Raw genomic sequence first — 22,876 nt, 5'->3', positions numbered from 1 at the left:
TTTTAGCGGCCCCCGTAAGGGGAAAAAGCCGCTATTAGGTTTGTGCAAAATGTCCGTCTGTCCGTCTGTCACACTCAGATCTCGAAAACTAGAAGAGATATGAAAAATATTATTTCATCATTAAATCCGGCTTGAAAAGTTTAGGTGCAACGGCTACTTTTGGTTTTCTAAAAGCAAACCGTTTAATTTATAAAATTAATTATGCAAGCGATTTTTTCATAAAAATACACCAATTCTAAAACAATTACGTAAATGTAAGGGAGGCAATGTTGCAATATGCTAACAAAGATGGACAATTTTTGTGTATTTTCAGTATCACTAAGTCAAATATATTTTTAAAATGTACAGGAAATGTTTACAACAAATACAAATAATAGTTAAAGACGTTTTTTCTGGTCAACTAGCTGCTAAAATTAAAAGAAAACATTTCTGTTTGTTTATAAAGGCTAATAATGCACTTTGTATGTAAATATCACGCACATTTTTTTAAATGGACTTTTTATGCAGCGATTTTCGTGCAGTAGCGTAACGTCGCAACATGATCAGGTGCTAAACCAATTCCTTAAACTTTTTTTAAAAATCAGATTTTATTTATTTTTTGTTTAGTGCCCCCATCCGAATAAAAGAAGCTTATTTTTGTGCGTTTTGTCTGTTGGTCGGTCTGTCCGTCACGATTAGATTTAAAAAACTAGAACTCTAAAAGCTATTGAAAATCTGATTTACCCTTTAATGTTCCTCCCATAACATCTCAATAGTTTTAAGTATCCGGATTTTTTTGTGCAAAACTAATCAACGCCAACAAATGTTTGTTTGCTCTTCTAACTTATATTACATTCAATTTCCATGCTTAAACGTTGCAAAAACACATTATCAATAATATGTTGTTCCGTTTTTTATGTAAATAGCATATTAATGCTAAATCAAAATCTCTATACTGACTTATATTTCATTAAGTGTAAAAATGTTCCGGATATTGTTTTATAAAACATGAATTATGCCTAATGATTGTTTAAAATCGCATAAGGCTTTAAAAAAAAAGTAATTTTCTAGAATTGATTACTGAAAATTACTTTTTAGACATTTAATTTTCTTGTAAAACATAACATAGAAGTTTTGTAATTGATAAAGAAAGTTCCGGATTTTGTTTCTTACAAATCGTCGCCAGAAATTTCCGAATTTATTTAAAAATCTACTAACGCCAAATAATTGTTTGAACTCCCTCTTCTAATTAATAAATAATAATAATAATAATAATAATAATAATAATCTTTATTATCCGTAAGGAAATTTGTCTTACAATTTGTGCATTACACCAAACAAAAAACATTATAACTATAAACAAATAATCTTCTCATTTACGAAATAATGTTTTTACGGATTTTTATGAAAAATATTTTAACTCACTACTCTCTTACAGTACATTTAACTTTCTACCTAAAACATTAAAAAATCTAATTATCGTTAATATTATGTTCCGATTTTTAAGGAAAACAGAATCCAAACACCAAAGTAAGGTATGAAAATCTCTCCACGTGGCTGTAGTACATCTAATTTTTATACGAGACCATCCAAAAAATTTAATTAACGGTATTACATTTATCTGAAATTCTCTTTTTCTTTTACTATTTATACAAACATCCGGAACAATCTATTATATAAACTTTTCAATTGTGTTCATACCTAAAAATTATTGCGATGTTTTGAAACGTAAAATAAAGGTTAATCAATTTTTAATAACTTTTAGTTGTTTTTTTTATATCAAGATAACGGACAGACCGACTGACAGACAAAACGCAAAAACAATGTGGCTTTGATCCTTTTTAAATAATATGTATTAGAACTCAGTGCACCAATGTCTATGAACCCTCGTTAAATATCTCGTGTAAATAAAGACATTTTTTTTTATGGTACCGGTACTAGCCTATTGTGAGGTAATGGAATTTTTTTTCTTTGACGTCATATGAATGGACTCTTTAAATGTAATGTTAAAAGAACGCACTCGGTGCACCAATGTCTATTAACCCTCGAAAAAATTGCTTGTATTAATGAAAACATATTTTAGTCTAACTAAGCCGTGTGACGTAGTGTTTTTTTTCCTTTGACGTCACATGGAATGAATTCTTTAAATGAAATGCTAAAAGAACGCACTCGGTGCACCAATGTCTATGAACACTCGAGAAATGGCTCGTGTTGATAAAGGTGATTTTTAGTCTAGCTAGGCCTTGTGACCTAGTGTTTTTTTTTCCTTTGACGTCATATGGAATGAATTCTTTAAATGAAATGCTAAAAGAACGCACTCGGTGCACCAATGTCTATGAACACTCGATAAAAGGCTCGTAATGATGAAGGCGATTTTTATTCTAGCTAGGCCGTGTGACGTAGTGTTTTTTTTCCTTTGACGTCATATGGAATGAATTCTTTAAATGAAATGCTTAAAGAACGCACTCGGTGCACCAAAGTCTATGAACACTCGATAAATGGCTCTTATAGATGAAGGCGATTTTTAGTCTAGCTAGGCCGTGTGACGTAGTGTTTTTTTTCCCTCTGACGTTATATGGAATTAATTCTTCAAATGAAATGAAAAAAGAACTCGGTATAGTAATGTTTATTAAGCCTCGTTATGTGACTCGCGTTTAAAAAAGGAATGATATCTTGATTTAGATCTAATCTAGATTTTTTAAACTAGATCTAGATTTTTATTACAGTATATCTAGATCTGGATTTATATTCTAATTAAAATTATTTTAGAGTCTAGATCTAGAATTTCTAGATCTAGCTTAGACTAAAATAGACTAGATTAAGATGCAGAATTTCAATTTCTAAACTTAAAGTGTAAAAAAAAAAGTGTAGATTTTCATTTCCAAACGTTTTGATCAATATTGTAATGTTTTAATATACTAAAACTAATCTACTATTTTTTTATTAAATTTAAATTTACGGCAAATGAATCTTTGAAACATTATTACTTTTGACCATCGGATGGCTGCCTGGTCGTGCGGTTTGCGCGCTGGACTGTCATTCAGATTTATGGATGGCCCAGGGTTCAAACCCTGCCCGCTCCCATCCCCCGTCGTCCTGCGGGAGGTTTGGACTATGAAGTAATTATCTTCAACTCTGAATGAACATCCGAAACGTGTAAAACATTTTACATCAATATTAAATCACCTCTTGAATATTATTTGCGAATATGCAGATCCGACAGGGATCCGACTTCGACGGGGGCCGCCTCTGAGTTTGTGTAACACAAACTCTCTTTGTAATCTTGTTTCAATTTGTGATTAACTAAAAGTTTAATTACTTTTTTTTAGTTCAAACTTAGTTTTAGTTTAACTAAAAAAATTTAGTTTAGTTCCCATCACTATTCACGAGTATTCATTATGTGCTCATTAATGTTGTGACATTGTTGTCATTAGTTTTAAAAATATAAATTTAAAGTACTCTAGTAATCATGCAAACAAAGTTATTACATGCAGTAAGAGTGAGAGTCATCACTAGACACAAAGAGCCAAGATAATAAACACTGAGACAGGTAGTGAAGTGAAGTAAGAGAGGGATGGAAGGGGAGTAAGTTCGTGATGACAGCCCATACCACACGAATAGGCAACCAGTCAAGTATGACATCCACACGACTAGGCAGCCAGTCAAGTATGACATCCACACGACCAGGCAGCCAGTCAAGTATGACATCCACACGACTAGGCAGCCAGTCAAGTATGACATCCACACGACCAGGCAGCCAGTCAAGTATGACATCCACATGACCAGGTAAACAGTCAAGTATGACATCCACACGACCAGGAAGCCAGTCAAGTATGACATCCACACGACTAGGAAGCCAGTCAAGTATGACATCCACACGACTAGGCAGCCAGTCAAGTATGACATCCACACGACTAGGCAGCCAGTCAAGTATGACATCCACACGACTAGGCAGCCAGTCAAGTATGACATCCACACGACTAGGCAGCCAGTCAAGTATGACATCCACACGACCAGGCAGCCAGTCAAGTATGACATCCACATGACCAGGTAAACAGTCAAGTATGACATCCACACGACCAGGCAGCCAGTCAAGTATGACATCCACATGACCAGGTAAACAGTCAAGTATGACATCCACACGACCAGGCAGCCAGTCAAGTATGACATCCACACGACCAGGAAGCCAGTCAAGTATGACATCCACACGACCAGGAAGCCAGTCAAGTATGACATCCACACGACTAGGCAGCCAGTCAAGTATGACATCCACACGACCAGGTAGACAGGCAAGTATGACATCCACACGACCAGGCAGCCAGTCAAGTATGACATCCACACGACTAGGCAGCCAGTCAAGTATGACATCCACACGACCAGGTAGACAGGCAAGTATGACATCCACACGACTAGGCAGCCAGTCAAGTATGACATCCACACGACCAGGCAGCCAGTCAAGTATGACATCCACACGACTAGGCAGCCAGTCAAGTATGACATCCACACGACCAGGTAAACAGTCAAGTATGACATCCACACGACCAGGTAAACAGTCAAGTATGACATCCACACGACCAGGTACACAGGCAAGTATGACATCCACACGACCAGGTAAACAGGCAAGTATGACATCCACACGACCAGGTAAACAGGCAAGTATGACATCCACACGACCAGGTAGACAGGCAAGTATGACATCCACACGACCAGGCAGCCAGTCAAGTATGACATCCACACGACTAGGTAAACAGGCAAGTATGACATCCACACGACCAGGCAGCCAGTCAAGTATGACATCCACACGACCAGGTAAACAGGCAAGTATGACATCCACACGACCAGGTAAACAGGCAAGTATGACATCCACACGACCAGGCAGCCAGTCAAGTATGACATCCACACGACCAGGTAGACAGGCAAGTATGACATCCACACGACCAGGTAAACAGGCAAGTATGACATCCACACGACCAGGTAAACAGTCAAGTATGACATCCACACGACCAGGTAGACAGGCAAGTATGACATCCACACGACCAGGTAAACAGGCAAGTATGACATCCACACGACCAGGTAGACAGGCAAGTATGACATCCACACGACCAGGCAGCCAGTCAAGTATGACATCCACACGACCAGGTAAACAGTCAAGTATGACATCCACACGACCAGGTAAACAGGCAAGTATGACATCCACACGACCAGGCAGCCAGTCAAGTATGACATCCACACGACTAGGTAAACAGGCAAGTATGACATCCACACGACCAGGTAAACAGGCAAGTATGACATCCACACGACCAGGAAGCCAGTCAAGTATGACATCCACACGACCAGGCAGACAGGCAAGTATGACATCCACACGACCAGGTAAACAGGCAAGTATGACATCCACACGACCAGGAAGCCAGTCAAGTATGACATCCACACGACCAGGTAGACAGGCAAGTATGACATCCACACGACCAGGTAAACAGGCAAGTATGACATCCACACGACCAGGAAGCCAGTCAAGTATGACATCCACACGACCAGGAAGCCAGTCAAGTATGACATCCACACGACCAGGAAGCCAGTCAAGTATGACATCCACACGACCAGGAAGCCAGTCAAGTATGACATCCACATGACCAGGTAAACAGGCAAGTATGACATCCACACGACTAGGCAGACAGTCAAGTATGACATCCACACGACCAGGTAAACAGGCAAGTATGACATCCACACGACCAGGTAAACAGGCAAGTATGACATCCACACGACCAGGCAGCCAGTCAAGTATGACATCCACACGACCAGGTAAACAGTCAAGTATGACATCCACACGACCAGGTAAACAGGCAAGTATGACATCCACACGACCAGGCAGCCAGTCAAGTATGACATCCACACGACCAGGTAAACAGGCAAGTATGACATCCACACGACCAGGTAAACAGGCAAGTATGACATCCACACGACCAGGTAAACAGGCAAGTATGACATCCACACGACCAGGTAAACAGGCAAGTATGACATCCACACGACCAGGTAAACAGGCAAGTATGACATACACACGACCAGGAAGCCAGTCAAGTATGACATCCACACGACCAGGAAGCCAGTCAAGTATGACATCCACACGACCAGGAAGCCAGTCAAGTATGACATCCACACGACCAGGAAGCCAGTCAAGTATGACATCCACATGAGCAGGTAAACAGGCAAGTATGACATCCACACGACTAGGTAAACAGGCAAGTATGACATCCACACGACCAGGAAGCCAGTCAAGTATGACATCCACACGACCAGGAAGCCAGTCAAGTATGACATCCACACGACCAGGAAGCCAGTCAAGTATGACATCCACACGACCAGGAAGCCAGTCAAGTATGACATCCACACGACCAGGCAGACAGGCAAGTATGACATCCACACGACCAGGTAAACAGGCAAGTATGACATCCACACGACCAGGAAGCCAGTCAAGTATGACATCCACACGACCAGGAAGCCAGTCAAGTATGACATCCACACGACCAGGAAGCCAGTCAAGTATGACATCCACACGACCAGGAAGCCAGTCAAGTATGACATCCACATGAGCAGGTAAACAGGCAAGTATGACATCCACACGACTAGGCAGACAGTCAAGTATGACATCCACACGACCAGGTAAACAGTCAAGTATGACATCCACACGACCAGGTAAACAGGCAAGTATGACATCCACACGACCAGGCAGCCAGGCAAGTATGACATCCACACGACCAGGTAAACAGTCAAGTATGACATCCACACGACCAGGCAGCCAGGCAAGTATGACATCCACACGACCAGGCAGCCAGGCAAGTATGACATCCACACGACCAGGTAAACAGTCAAGTATGACATCCACACGACCAGGTAAACAGGCAAGTATGACATCCACACGACCAGGTAAACAGGCAAGTATGACATCCACACGACCAGGTAAACAGGCAAGTATGACATCCACACGACCAGGTAAACAGGCAAGTATGACATACACACGACCAGGAAGCCAGTCAAGTATGACATCCACACGACCAGGAAGCCAGTCAAGTATGACATCCACACGACCAGGAAGCCAGTCAAGTATGACATCCACACGACCAGGAAGCCAGTCAAGTATGACATCCACATGAGCAGGTAAACAGGCAAGTATGACATCCACACGACTAGGTAAACAGGCAAGTATGACATCCACACGACCAGGAAGCCAGTCAAGTATGACATCCACACGACCAGGAAGCCAGTCAAGTATGACATCCACACGACCAGGAAGCCAGTCAAGTATGACATCCACACGACCAGGAAGCCAGTCAAGTATGACATCCACACGACCAGGCAGACAGGCAAGTATGACATCCACACGACCAGGTAAACAGGCAAGTATGACATCCACACGACCAGGAAGCCAGTCAAGTATGACATCCACACGACCAGGAAGCCAGTCAAGTATGACATCCACACGACCAGGAAGCCAGTCAAGTATGACATCCACACGACCAGGAAGCCAGTCAAGTATGACATCCACATGAGCAGGTAAACAGGCAAGTATGACATCCACACGACTAGGCAGACAGTCAAGTATGACATCCACACGACCAGGTAAACAGTCAAGTATGACATCCACACGACCAGGTAAACAGGCAAGTATGACATCCACACGACCAGGCAGCCAGGCAAGTATGACATCCACACGACCAGGTAAACAGTCAAGTATGACATCCACACGACCAGGCAGCCAGGCAAGTATGACATCCACACGACCAGGCAGCCAGGCAAGTATGACATCCACACGACCAGGTAAACAGTCAAGTATGACATCCACACGACCAGGCAGCCAGGCAAGTATGACATCCACACGACCAGGCAGCCAGTCAAGTATGACATCCACACGACCAGGCAGCCAGTCAAGTATGACATCCACACGACCAGGTAAACAGGCAAGTATGACATCCACACGACCAGGAAGCCAGTCAAGTATGACATCCACACGACCAGGTAAACAGGCAAGTATGACATCCACACGACCAGGAAGCCAGTCAAGTATGACATCCACACGACCAGGTAAACAGTCAAGTATGACATCCACACGACCAGGTAAACAGTCAAGTATGACATCCACACGACCAGGAAGCCAGTCAAGTATGACATCCACACGACCAGGCAGCCAGTCAAGTATGACATCCACATGACCAGGTAAACAGGCAAGTATGACATCCACACGACCAGGAAGCCAGTCAAGTATGACATCCACACGACCAGGTAAACAGGCAAGTATGACATCCACACGACCAGGAAGCCAGTCAAGTATGACATCCACACGACCAGGCAGCCAGTCAAGTATGACATCCACATGACCAGGTAAACAGTCAAGTATGACATCCACACGACCAGGTAAACAGTCAAGTATGACATCCACACGACCAGGAAGCCAGTCAAGTATGACATCCACACGACCAGGCAGCCAGTCAAGTATGACATCCACATGACCAGGTAAACAGGCAAGTATGACATCCACACGACCAGGAAGCCAGTCAAGTATGACATCCACACGACCAGGTAAACAGGCAAGTATGACATCCACACGACCAGGTAAACAGGCAAGTATGACATCCACACGACCAGGAAGCCAGTCAAGTATGACATCCACATGACCAGGTAAACAGGCAAGTATGACATCCACACGACCAGGTAAACAGGCAAGTATGACATCCACACGACCAGGCAGCCAGTCAAGTATGACATCCACATGACCAGGTAAACAGGCAAGTATGACATCCACACGACCAGGCAGCCAGTCAAGTATGACATCCACACGACCAGGTAAACAGGCAAGTATGACATCCACACGACCAGGCAGCCAGTCAAGTATGACATCCACATGACCAGGTAAACAGGCAAGTATGACATCCACACGACCAGGCAGCCAGTCAAGTATGACATCCACACGACCAGGTAAACAGGCAAGTATGACATCCACACGACCAGGCAGCCAGTCAAGTATGACATCCACACGACCAGGTAAACAGGCAAGTATGACATCCACACGACCAGGCAGCCAGTCAAGTATGACATCCACATGACCAGGTAAACAGGCAAGTATGACATCCACACGACCAGGTAAACAGGCAAGTATGACATCCACACGACCAGGAAGCCAGTCAAGTATGACATCCACATGACCAGGTAAACAGGCAAGTATGACATCCACACGACCAGGTAAACAGGCAAGTATGACATCCACACGACCAGGCAGCCAGTCAAGTATGACATCCACATGACCAGGTAAACAGGCAAGTATGACATCCACACGACCAGGCAGCCAGTCAAGTATGACATCCACACGACCAGGTAAACAGGCAAGTATGACATCCACACGACCAGGCAGCCAGTCAAGTATGACATCCACATGACCAGGTAAACAGGCAAGTATGACATCCACACGACCAGGCAGCCAGTCAAGTATGACATCCACACGACCAGGTAAACAGGCAAGTATGACATCCACACGACCAGGCAGCCAGTCAAGTATGACATCCACACGACCAGGTAAACAGTCAAGTATGACATCCACACGACCAGGTACACAGGCAAGTATGACATCCACACGACCAGGTAAACAGGCAAGTATGACATCCACACGACCAGGTAAACAGGCAAGTATGACATCCACACGACCAGGTAGACAGGCAAGTATGACATCCACACGACCAGGCAGCCAGTCAAGTATGACATCCACACGACTAGGTAAACAGGCAAGTATGACATCCACACGACCAGGAAGCCAGTCAAGTATGACATCCACACGACCAGGTAAACAGGCAAGTATGACATCCACACGACCAGGTAAACAGGCAAGTATGACATCCACACGACCAGGTAGACAGGCAAGTATGACATCCACACGACCAGGTAAACAGGCAAGTATGACATCCACACGACCAGGAAGCCAGTCAAGTATGACATCCACACGACCAGGAAGCCAGTCAAGTATGACATCCACACGACCAGGTAAACAGGCAAGTATGACATCCACACGACCAGGCAGCCAGTCAAGTATGACATCCACACGACCAGGAAGCCAGTCAAGTATGACATCCACACGACCAGGTAAACAGGCAAGTATGACATCCACACGACCAGGTAAACAGGCAAGTATGACATCCACACGACCAGGTAGACAGGCAAGTATGACATCCACACGACCAGGTAAACAGGCAAGTATGACATCCACATGACCAGGCAGCCAGTCAAGTATGACATCCACACGACCAGGCAGCCAGTCAAGTATGACATCCACACGACCAGGTAAACAGGCAAGTATGACATCCACATGACCAGGCAGCCAGTCAAGTATGACATCCACACGACCAGGTAAACAGTCAAGTATGACATCCACACGACCAGGAAGCCAGTCAAGTATGACATCCACACGACCAGGAAGCCAGTCAAGTATGACATCCACACGACCAGGAAGCCAGTCAAGTATGACATCCACACGACCAGGCAGCCAGTCAAGTATGACATCCACATGACCAGGCAGCCAGTCAAGTATGACATCCACACGACCAGGTAGCCAGTCAAGTATGACATCCACACGACCAGGTAAACAGGCAAGTATGACATCCACACGACCAGGAAGCCAGTCAAGTATGACATCCACATGACCAGGTAGCCAGTCAAGTATGACATCCACACGACCAGGTAAACAGTCAAGTATGACATCCACACGACCAGGAAGCCAGTCAAGTATGACATCCACACGACCAGGCAGCCAGTCAAGTATGACATCCACACGACCAGGTAAACAGTCAAGTATGACATCCACACGACCAGGAAGCCAGTCAAGTATGACATCCACACGACCAGGCAGCCAGTCAAGTATGACATCCACACGACCAGGCAGCCAGTCAAGTATGACATCCACACGACCAGGAAGCCAGTCAAGTATGACATCCACACGACCAGGCAGCCAGTCAAGTATGACATCCACATGACCAGGTAGCCAGTCAAGTATGACATCCACACGACCAGGCAGCCAGTCAAGTATGACATCCACACGACCAGGAAGCCAGTCAAGTATGACATCCACATGACCAGGTAAACAGTCAAGTATGACATCCACACGACCAGGCAGCCAGTCAAGTATGACATCCACATGACCAGGTAAACAGGCAAGTATGACATCCACATGACCAGGTAAACAGGCAAGTATGACATCCACACGACCAGGTACACAGGCAAGTATGACATCCACATGACCAGGTAAACAGGCAAGTATGACATCCACATGACCAGGTAAACAGGCAAGTATGACATCCACATGACCAGGTAAACAGGCAAGTATGACATCCACATGACCAGGTAAACAGGCAAGTATGACATCCACACAGCCAGCCAGTATGAGATCCACACAGCCAGCCAGTATGAGATCCACACAGCCGGCCAGTATGAGATCTACACAGCCAGCCAGTATGAGATCCACACAGCCAGCCAGTATGAGATCCACACAGCCGGCCAGTATGAGATCCACACGACCAGCCAGTATGAGATCCACACAACCGGCCAGTATGAGATCTTACTCTGGCTAAAAGCGGCCAACGAAAAGTGCAAGTGTTTTTGTGTTGGTCAGTGTTTCTAGCCTAAACGATCACATTTCACTATTTCATTCTATACAATCTTTACGAATCAAATTGAAACAGCTAACAATTACAGCGATCACATCAGCTTTAACTAGGCTGTTCATTTATGAAATAGGAAATCTTTTAAAATTGACCTATGTAAATAATACATGAGTTTGTATTTAGCGCAATTAAATAACAACAAGCAGATCTGAGCTGGTTTTCATGGATTGTCTTCCTTTCTTGTTGGTGCTTTCTTTAACTTCCCACGTCTTCCCTTAACTTACTGGTATTCTTTCTATCCACATTCAACACTTTCAGAACAAAATAGTGATGGAAATAAAGTGATCCAAATATAATAGACTGTAATAGTAGACAATCACATTACAAATATTTGTACATATCTTACATCATCCATGTATCCAGTGAAATGTTTAAAGTCAGTTCCTCTACCGATCTGTAAAGCACATTTACTGGGCTCAATTGATCCTGAAACATAGATATATGTCAATGTTAAGCCTAATACTAGCACAAGTTATGAGACTCTAACTGGATTGTACAGAGAAACATCATGTCTTATGTCCACATGACGTAAGCACTAACCTGCAAAGAACGTCTGGTAGGTATTACCATTAACACTTCCACTCAGAATATTTCTATCTGCCATTAGTACTGCATCTTTCCAGCCCGATGCCTGAAAATAATAGTGCAAATAAAAATAAAGACACTTGACAATTCTCTAAAAAAAATTCGTTAAAAAAAATAATAAAAATTAAGTTACGTGGTTGGAATCAATATTCTGTCTATGTAATACAGAGATGGATAGTATGCAGAAGATTCGTTGAAATATGATGTGTTCATTATTGCTGAATAAAGTAAAATAAAAGAACATTCACAAAAAATGATGACTTGCTGAAGTAAATTATTGTTCTCACATTATTAGGTATAGAGACACTGGCGTTCTGGCCTTTATTGGTCCGCAGGCCGACATCCACACGTCCTTGCCCTGTTGCCATATACAGAGAGCTGGGCTTGTTACAGTCGCCATTGGCCACTAGAGCTTGGAGTTGTCCAGCTCCCGAACCACGCCCTTCTTCTTTGTACCTGTCAACATTGAAATATTTTATTTTAGAAAGTCTAAACATATTTTTAGTTCTACTTAGTTTATATTTAGATCTAAATATGAGCGTTGAGACTTCTACGAAATGAAGTTCTTATGTATACTGTCACAAACGTATTTAGCAGTTCAGCTAATGATGTCTCCATAAGACAGTGCTCAAAATGTTCGTAATCGTCTGATAGATTTATTCACCTCTTTACTGAAATCTTATCTTATCTTATATAATACAGACGTTACTTCAAAAAAGAAGATGATTACGTCATATGCGTCATGCATTTAGTCATGCATATTAACCAATGACTTAAATTCTGCCAAGTCACTGGTTTTCCTGGCTAGCTCAGGCAACCCATTCTATGCTCTAAAAGCACTAGGGAAGAAGGAGTATTTGTACACATTTGTCCTAGCATAGGGGATGAGGAATGTGCCTTTATCTTTGTGTCTTTCAGAGTATTTATTAAATTTTGTTTTTGTATTTGAAGATTATGGTTCAGCGTTTTATGTATAATTGCTACTTTACTTTTGAGTCTTCTGTCCTGAAGGCTTTCTAAATTTAGTGATTTTACTAAAGGTGTTACTCTAGTCAAATGTGAATATTCGTTTGTTATGAATCTCACTGCTCTATTTTGTTTCATTCGGGAATTCCAACTGAAGAGTGTTCACAACAGACCAAATTTCATTTTTTAATAAAAATGATTATATTTGTGTGGCTAATGGCTAGCATTTTTTTCCCAAGATATAGGCTACATCAACTGTCCAATTTCTTGGAGAATCATTAGAGACGTTTTCAAAATCCGTGTCCAGGTTCCAGGCTCCATCAATGCAGTTTTTAAGAGGAGAAGTAGGAAAAAAACAACAGATAAGAATTTCTTTCCTGAAGGTTTGTGTACGCTATTCCAACAACAGGCCTATGACTATTTACAATGTGAAGTATTGCTTGCATAATTTGGACTTGCACATTTCTGGCTACCATTTCTCCTTGTTAAGTACATGATCTGTAACCCCGTAGACGCCACGTAATAGAGTCAACTCAAGATCCATTAGAAATAAATAATGAATGTTAAAGTTGTATTAGAAATAAATGCAATGATTTATTAAATTTGTCCTGTTATCGGGTAAAATTGTAATTCATGAAATCGTATTATTCAAAATAAAAAGACGTAAGCCAAATTTAAATTTAAGATAATTTTATTTAGAAAAAAATTATAACGGTCAAACCAGAGTTTTCACAGTGTGGCCAATAAGATAAGTTTTTTTTTCAAAGATATAGTGAACAAGTTACATATAAAGTTTTTAAAACAAAACTATTTCCCCCTATATAGAGCGTGTTATGACAAAACCCTAGATCCAGATATAGGTCGAAACCAACAGGCATAAAGAGACAGTAGTTTGGACTAGAATACTGGATCTAGTTAGAGATATAGTATTTATTGCTAATGTGTATTGACAAAATTTATTACAATTATATGTACCGGCATATGTATACCGGTATATGTATATTGTTAATTCTAGCAGTTCATCTAATGATTTCTATATAAGACGTTGCGAAACAGTTCATAGAATCTACGCAAGTCGAGTGGTTGCTGAGTTAGCTTGAGAAGTCTGAGAAGGCTTTAGATCACAAGTTCAAATTCAGGTCGTTCCTTTTTTTTTTTTAAATACATTTTTAGCGGCCCCCGAAAGAGGAAAAGACGCTATTAGTTTTGTGCGAAATGTCTGTCCGTCGGTCCCGTTTAGATCTCGTAAACTAGAAAAGATATTGAAAATCGGACATCACAATATTTTAGACCATTCAAAGTTCTGATGCAAGGCTACTTTTTTTTTTCTGAAAGCGAAAAATCTAATTTTTAAAATCAGCTATGCAATAGATTTTTTTATGAGAAAAAGCTAATTACAAGTTAGACCTAATTTAAAAAGAATAGTACATTTTTGTGAACTTTTTTTTTATTGCGGAAATTTTTTTTTCTAAGGATTCGAATAAGAGATTGATTAAGTAGCTAACACTTGAGGATTTATTCTGTGGATTACTTGTGTTTCTGTGTTTTTTTTTGTGATTCTGTGGATTTTTGTGTGTTACTGTTTAGAGTGGACGGCGCGAGGGTTGTGTAGTAAAGTACTGTGTAGTTTGTAGTGTAGTTATCGTCTCTTTTCTGTCTCTGTACTTGTGATAAACCCTTGTAAAAATGTCAGTTAAGACATTTTTTATTGAAAAAAAGGACCTGGATGGTGGACTTGTCCACGCCCCAGGTACTTTGCTTCTAAAGCTGTCAGGCCAAGGGGCTGTTAAGGCCACTATGGCTAGCCTAATAGAGTGCCTGAAACTAACACCGGACGAAGTGAGTTCTCTCTATCGCTTCGAGAACCCCTTTGTCTGGTTCCTGGTCCCAACATCCGCCCGAGTGAGAACCCGTATACTAGGGAAATCATTCGGGAATGATAAGGACTTCAAGGTAGATGTCTGTACCTTAGAAGACGAAAAAATCAGGGTTACCCTTCACTGGGTAGCACCAACCATAAACAAATCAAAGATAGGAAAAATCTTTGGAGCCTTTGCAGAAGAAGGCTCCAAGATAGAGCCAATCAAGCTAGGCAACTCAGATAAGTGGGCGGCTTGGATCAAACTCCGCAAACAGACTGAACTCCCCCATTATATTCAGTTACGATACGAGGACGATCCGAGGACCTACAAGGTCCTCGTGACCATCCCTGGACGTAGACAACAGTGCTGGCATTGCGGACAGGATCAGCACTGGTCTAACCAGTGTCCAAATAGGGCGAACCCCAGACGGGACCAAAACCACACAGAAGGTGCAAAGGAGGTAGGAGGGAAAATCTCCTATGCCATGGCCCTTAAAGGGGAGGGAGAGAAAAAGCAATCCGAGATTGATCAACAGCTAAAAAAAAGATGGCTTCACAATGGTTGAAAGCAGCAAAGGAGGGGGAAAAAAACAAATAGAAGCTATGGGAGCTACTCCAAGTGGTCTCCCCCCACCTAACAGCCCTGAAAACAAATCTAAGCAAAGTAAAAAAATTAAAACATCCGGAGGGGCAAGTTCAGCACCCACCACCCCAACCAAAATAACAAGAAAGAGGGCCCCCTCTCTATCTTCCTCAACAGAGGATCTAAACGAGGATCCCCGGGTAGAGGAGGAGAAAAGAGAGGAAGAACAGTTCAAGCTCGAGCTGAACTTTCCAGACTCCCCGTCAGTGCTAGTCATAGATGAGGGCGAGGACCCTAACACACATTCAAACACATAAACAACAAAGCAACTCTTAAAGATAAAACGCACACACACACAATAGAATAACAAACACGCAAACCAATCACACACACACTCATGGCAGACATCAAAATTTTGACACTCAACATCAGAGGGCTTAACAATAAACACACATACATAGCACACCTCACAAGGAAATACAAGCCAGATTTTATCTTTCTGCAAGAGACCAACACACAGTTAGAGTACAAGGCCAAAAAAGCAGTCTCTCTTATGGGCCTCCGGGAGGGTTATTTTAATTTAGGTAGAAAGCCACGAGGGACAGCCATTTTACAAACATCCAATAGGTTTTCAACCACACACTCATATCAAGACAATAGCGGGAGGATAGTAATAATTAGGACAAGCTCACAAAAACACACATACACGTTAGTCAACATTTATGCACCCGCTCAAAAAAAAGAGAAACACGAGTTTTTTGGAATGCTAAGTGACATTCTACACACTCAGTACGCAGGAGAAAAATTGATAGTAGGGGGTGATTTAAATTACATTGATTCCCAATTAGACAAGCAAAACACAAACACAGAGGGTCCTACTCCTCATGTAACAATTAAAACGCATGACTATTTGGGGGGAGTCATCAAGGCTTTCCGGTTAGTAGATGCCTTTAGAGAAGTAGAGGTCACGGGCCGGGTCACCACGTTCAGGGACAAGGCACACCAAATAGAAACACGGATAGATAGAGTGTATGTGTCAAGGGCGTGCGAAACAAAAAGTGTAACACATCTCGTAGAGACGTTACAATATACAGACCACAAAGGAGTCTAAGTGGAACTGCTGAACCCAAAACTAAAAAAGAAAAAACAAAAAACACCGATCTGGAAACTTAACAACGACCTCCTCAATGACCCGCTCTATTTAAAAACAATCGCAAACCTCCTCAAAAATATAATACATGACTCAAACACACCCCATTTCAAAGTCACACAATTATGGACGCTAATTAAAAGCTCCATTAAGCAGCAAAGCCTAATACTGGCCACACTAGTCAACTCAAAAAGGAAAAAAGAAGAGGAAAGACTTAAAAATTTACTAACACACGAAGAAGACGAAGCAGCAAAAACACATATACTAACACAACTAGAAGAACTATTTAACTATCAATACAAAGGAGCGGAATTGAGGTGCAAAAGTAAAAAAATAACCGAAGGGCCAAACAAACTTTTTTTTATCAGTGTGACAAGTCAAAAACTCGCTGTCAGAGTCACTCAAATTTATCAAAGCATTAATTATTATTTTTCATTATTTATTTATTTTATTTTAATTATTTCCACATCCTACCCCTAAATTCTTCACCCGCACCACCTTTTTCCCCTCCAGGCTAGACTTAGTTGACCACCTTGGAGATAGCTAAGGCGCGTCCTGTCATTTATCTGCCCTTGATCGGGGAAAAGTAAACACACAATCTCTTTTGTCTTACCCGCCGGATGTCTGAAGGACGGTCGCGGTTGACACCACCTTGGTTGGAATGCCAACCAATCTTTCCCCCCCCCCTTTCTCCCACGTCTCTCTTTGGTCTAGGAGATCAATAGAGTCAACACGCCTCGTGACGGTCCAAGTTGCGACTCTTGTCGGACTTCACCCACGTGTAAGATAATTCTTAGCCTAGGACATTTCCTGTTTCCGCCCGCACTTTCCAGGCCTATATAAAGTAGATCCAAATCAAATCAGACCCTCTTATTTCTCATTGTCGCTGAGCAATCGAGTCTGGACTACTTCATTTATTCATACTCTTAAGAGGAATACCTGGTGGTAAGCCGAACTTAATCACAAGTTCCATCTTAATTACTTTTGTGCTATTTCCGTTGGATATTATCATGTGTATTTTGCTTATTCCATTTATATATTTAATTAGGGCATTGTGTATTTCTCACTGGCGTAAGTAGAAAACATAAACATGTCCTATGTATTTATTTGTTTATTGCATTACTCTATTAATGCTACGTTGCTCAATTGATCGTTGATGCAACCATGTATATATTTGTACATCTTATTTTACTTCCTTTATCTCGGTTGACCGCCTTGATAATTTTACTAGCGCACTAATACTGCGTCTAGAAAAGAGTTATGAGTTTTCTCCCCTGTAGTCATTTCACTCTAACGAGAGTTGCGCCTCTTGAGCGGACACCCTCTCCATTCAAGAGCGCTCCATTGTTCTCGACCGACGGTCGTATGTAAACAAACCGTCTTGGTCACTGATCACCGCCCATTTCACCCCCCCCCCCCTTCTTTCTCTATCCACCTGTATTATTTATTTGAGATTATTATTTCCCCTTCTTTGTACATTTTATATTATTACTTTCCCTTTTAAGTACATTTTATATTGCTACTATCAGCCATCTGTTTTCCAAATCCCATTTATCATCATCTCCTCATTGTGCTCTAAAGCAATTTCACCAATCTGACGAATGCACCTCAGTCGAGGGCATCGATAAGATGTATGAGAGACATGTCCTAACTTGTCTTTATTTATCCGCAGCCTCCCTCAGGTGTCTGCCTATTTATGTGCTGAGTGCTCTTCAGCACTGCACTTTCCTACTGAGATCTGCCTATTTGCCGCTTAGTGTCTACTCGACACTACTCAACTCTACCACTTGGCGCTATCGGCCTTGCCCGCCTATTCGACAGCCCACCTGTTAACTTGTTAGGTGCGACGTCCCTATAGACCCAGATCTGTGTGAGACGTCATAGCTACGCCAAACCCTCTGCAACTCACTGGACAAATCCTGTCAACTACGCTGCCCACGGCAGATCAGCTCTGCCCGCTGTAAACTTGTGCCCACGGTAGCCGGCCACCCGCCCTACTGTGCCCACTACAGATATTAGAACTTGGGATTGAGACTCCACAAGAACTATATCACCGGCGTCCCTCTATCCGCTAGAGCGCCACCCCCAGCTGCAGAACCTCAAGCCAGGACACAGCCAGCTGCGACATCAACAGGACAACCAGCTAAGTCAGAGGACAAAGTGACATACTCTCTTATTAAGTGCAAGAGTGATGATTAAACATAGTATTCACTAGAGATAGATGCAAACCCTCCCCCTTTTTATTATTATCTGTAAATATTTATGTAAATAAATATTCTTTTATTTTAACTTTGTATCTTTCTTTCATTGCTTGTCTCGTTCTGCTTTCATTGCTTGTCTCGTGCCTGCTTCCGATTTATATGCTGACGGGTTGGGGTGTGATAGCTTTAAAAATAATCATCCCCTAGACATTAAACGCGCCAAACACACGTCACATTTCACCACCTGTCACAAGCAGCAGAACAAAACATTCCAATTGACAGAACTATTGACAACATTGTTGATAGTAAAGGAGAAACTATACACGACCTGGACAAAATAACAGACACATTTACGAAACACTTTACTAATTTGTATGACAAGGAACAGACGGACGACAACGCACAAAAAGTATTTTTACAGAACTGCAAAGAAATACCAATGACAGAACAGATAGAGACAGACGCTCCCTTTACGCTAGACGAACTGAGGGCTGCTTTAGATACAACACAAAACAACAAATCCCCTGGCCCAGACGGTCTGACGTTTGAATTTTACAAAGCCTTTTTTCCCCAAATAGGACCCCTACTATTAAATCTATACAGCGACATGTTAGTGACAGAACAGTTACCTAGAGATTTCAACTTAGCATACATCACACTTCTACCAAAAAGACAAGAAAACAACACCTCACCTAGCGACTTTCGACCGATCTCACTTCTAAACACCGACTACAAACTCCTGACGAAAATGTTTTTTTTTAAGACTAAAACCCCTCATACCACACTTAATAGGACAGGACCAATACTGTAGCAACCCAGACAAAAACATCGACGAACTTAACCATTTTTTAAGAGACATTATATATTACTGTAAAGACAAAGACTTGAAAGCAGCCCTCTTTTCTATTGACCAGGAAAAAGCCTTTGACAGAATAGACCATGACTACCTTTTCAAAATACTAGACAAGACGAAGACAGATGGAAGAATGAAGAAATACATAAAGCTAGTTTACACTGATGCCACAAGCAAACTCATAATAAACCAAACCCTTAGTGGCAGTATCCCTATTAGAAGATCTGTTAGACAAGGGTGTCCCCTTTCTCCCTTTTTATACACCCTTTGCCTAGAACCCCTTTTAGAAACCATCAGGCTAGATAGTGGAATCACGGGGATAAAAATCCCAGGCCCCACTCCCGTAGTTAAAGTTAAAGCATACGCTGATGACACCACCCTTTTTCCCTCCTCAGAAAAAGACATAGCCGCAATCATAGATAAGTTTATTCAATTTGGGAGGGCAAGCGGGTCAAAAATTAACATAAATAAATCTTGTATTATGGGATTGGGCAGGTGGGAAATCCCCTTAAACATCCCCTTTAACCTTAAAATAGAGAAGGAAATTAAAATATGTGGCATCACGTGGACAAGCAACCCAACATATTACCACACACAGCAGTGGGAAAATATTTTAAAGAAAACCAAAAACACACTTAAAAGATTTCATTATGCAGCAACTACTATATTTGGTAGAGCAATACTAGTAAACAACCTGGTCATCCCGAAGATAGTTTATTTAGCAAACATCACAGAACCTCCACCAACTTTTATACCAAGCATAAACACAATCATTAGGAATTTTATATTTAAAAGCACTATCAGAAACATTAAACACACAACACTTATACAAAACAAAGAGGATGGGGGGATAAACTTACAGGACATCAGAACCAAAATACAAGCACTTAGATTAAAATACATAGGACAAGTAGCCAAGAACCCAAACAATTTTCCATTAACAATATACTACTACGGCTTAAGGTTAAATAAAATAATTCCAATAAAAAATGACACCCCACACCACTTTGGTACAAACACACATCCATTTTACAGATCCATATCAAGAATACTCCCCGGCAATGAACATCTAATACACAGTAAATTAAAAGACACATACACAACACTTAAGAAACAGTTACAAGAAAGATTATTCAATAGGATCAAATGGAGTAGAGAGTTAGGTGTAATAGATTTCAGAGACACTTTTATAAATCTACACAGCAAACACATTACACCCAAAGCCAGAGAAATAACATACAGACTAATCTTCGGGATGACCCCTGTAGGAAGTAAGAAAAGAAATGTACACACATGTGTTTTCTGTCACACAGATAGTGGTAACAATGAAAGCCATATGTTTTTAAAATGTAAAATATTTGATAATGTTAGATGCACTATGAAAGTCCTACTAGAGGCAAACTGTAACACCAATGTTAATCTTAACCTATCTATTGTTTTAAATAAATTGCCTAAAATCACAAGTAAGATGATTCATAAATTTAATCTAATAATAGTGAGTGAATACAGAAGTCTTGTGTGGCACAGTAGAATTAAAGTTGTTAATAACAATGTATCTTTAATTCCTTATAATCTAGAGTTCATATTTAGAAATAATTGAACATAGAATTAATAACTATACTGGTTAGATAGAAATTGTAATTATTGTATAGTTTATTGTCCTTGACTAAATTGTCAGACCTCAGAGATAAAAATCTAAATACTGTAATCAATCTGTAAAGTTACTCTATTGGTATTATGTCAGTTAGTTTAAGTGGTTATGCTAGTGTGTGAGAGTGTGTATGTACCTGGGTTAAAGAGAGTTTGGGCTAAGATCGCGGGATAGGAATCAAATTGAACTTTATTTATCTATGGAAAACTACTAAAGAACTGTCTTTTAAAGGGAAGTCAAAACTTTTTAAGAATTATTTCTCCCTCGCGGTTACGTCCTCTTTGATCACATGATCGGAGAGCATGTCACAAGTCAACATCAAGTGTGTCTGTACAACACTCACAGAACACGGCAAGCCCGTGGAAACGTAACAAGAACAGTATGACAATGTCTATATCTTAGCGGCAGCCTCATACTAGGCATAATGGGAAACAAAGGAACAAGAAAACAAGACGCAACTGAATGGAGCCTGCGAAGAGACTAGAAACAAAAATAACCAAAACCAATAATCCTAAAGAATATAGACAAGGTCAGACTATTGAAAGTCAAGAATCTTTTATGAATAATGTAATAGTTTAAGACAAATTAACTATTTTTTATTTATCAATTTTATTAATATTATTATTATTATTTTTTATTTTTTTTTAAACCCCTCGTAATGAGAGAAAAAAGAATCCTTAATCGACACCCCTATCCTCAAATAATTTACACATGACCCTAACAGAACCCTGAACAATTGTAATACAGCAGTACCTTTGCTTGGTTAACTATCCGAGAACAATTCCAACAGACCGAAGGGCCACCTTGATGATGCTAGAGTAGCCCTCTTACATCTCAAGGAGACCTTTAAAAATTGTCGTGAGAGGGATTTACCTGTTCCCTGATCAGTCTTTTTTAAATACATAAGGCATACAGGGCAGCTGTATAAAACCTATATTAGCTTGCCTTGCCTAATTACTTGCTACTACCTGGGAACATGGCATTGCTACAATGTCAATTTCCGGAAAGATTGTTAGTGTTGCTGTGCAGCTTTGTTAATGAACTCATTTATGTAGAAGATTGTTACTGATAAAGCAAAAATACTGAAGCTACTTATCAAGGAAGTCCTTTTTCTCTGTAATACTTTATAGAAAAGATGTTGTTCTGTTGTGTAAAATTAAATATTATTATATGTCTAAAATACTATTTGACGAGACAGAATGGAGGCTTAGGATGAAATCAGTCACTTTTTCCTCTTCGTACTACCACAAAGTTCAATACATTATGTCCCCTTTAGCCATAAAGTGACAATGACAATGCCAAGTGCTTAAAAGGAAACATAAACTAATTGGATACAATTACACTACAGAGT

At 41.1% G+C, this 22,876-nt stretch overlaps 1 protein-coding gene across 3 annotated transcripts in view; it reads right to left on the bottom strand.

The window, feature by feature from the left end:
• Positions 1-22,876, bottom strand: part of LOC106057861 (uncharacterized) — a 67,476-nt gene that overhangs the window by 2,377 nt on the left and 42,223 nt on the right. For all 3 annotated transcript variants that reach the window (XM_056044642.1, XM_056044641.1, XM_056044643.1), the window contains 3 exons: positions 12,548-12,716; positions 12,216-12,306; positions 12,022-12,101 (listed from right to left, as the gene is read on the bottom strand). In XM_056044642.1, the coding sequence (XP_055900617.1) occupies positions 12,022-12,101; positions 12,216-12,306; positions 12,548-12,716 (340 nt within the window). The remainder of the gene's footprint in view (positions 1-12,021; positions 12,102-12,215; positions 12,307-12,547; positions 12,717-22,876) is intronic.

Source organism: Biomphalaria glabrata, chromosome 10, assembly GCF_947242115.1.
Source record: "Biomphalaria glabrata chromosome 10, xgBioGlab47.1, whole genome shotgun sequence".
Taxonomy (NCBI): domain Eukaryota; kingdom Metazoa; phylum Mollusca; class Gastropoda; family Planorbidae; genus Biomphalaria; species Biomphalaria glabrata.
The sequence above is the reverse complement of the archived record's forward strand: the minus strand, read 5'-3'. Positions and strand labels throughout refer to the sequence as shown.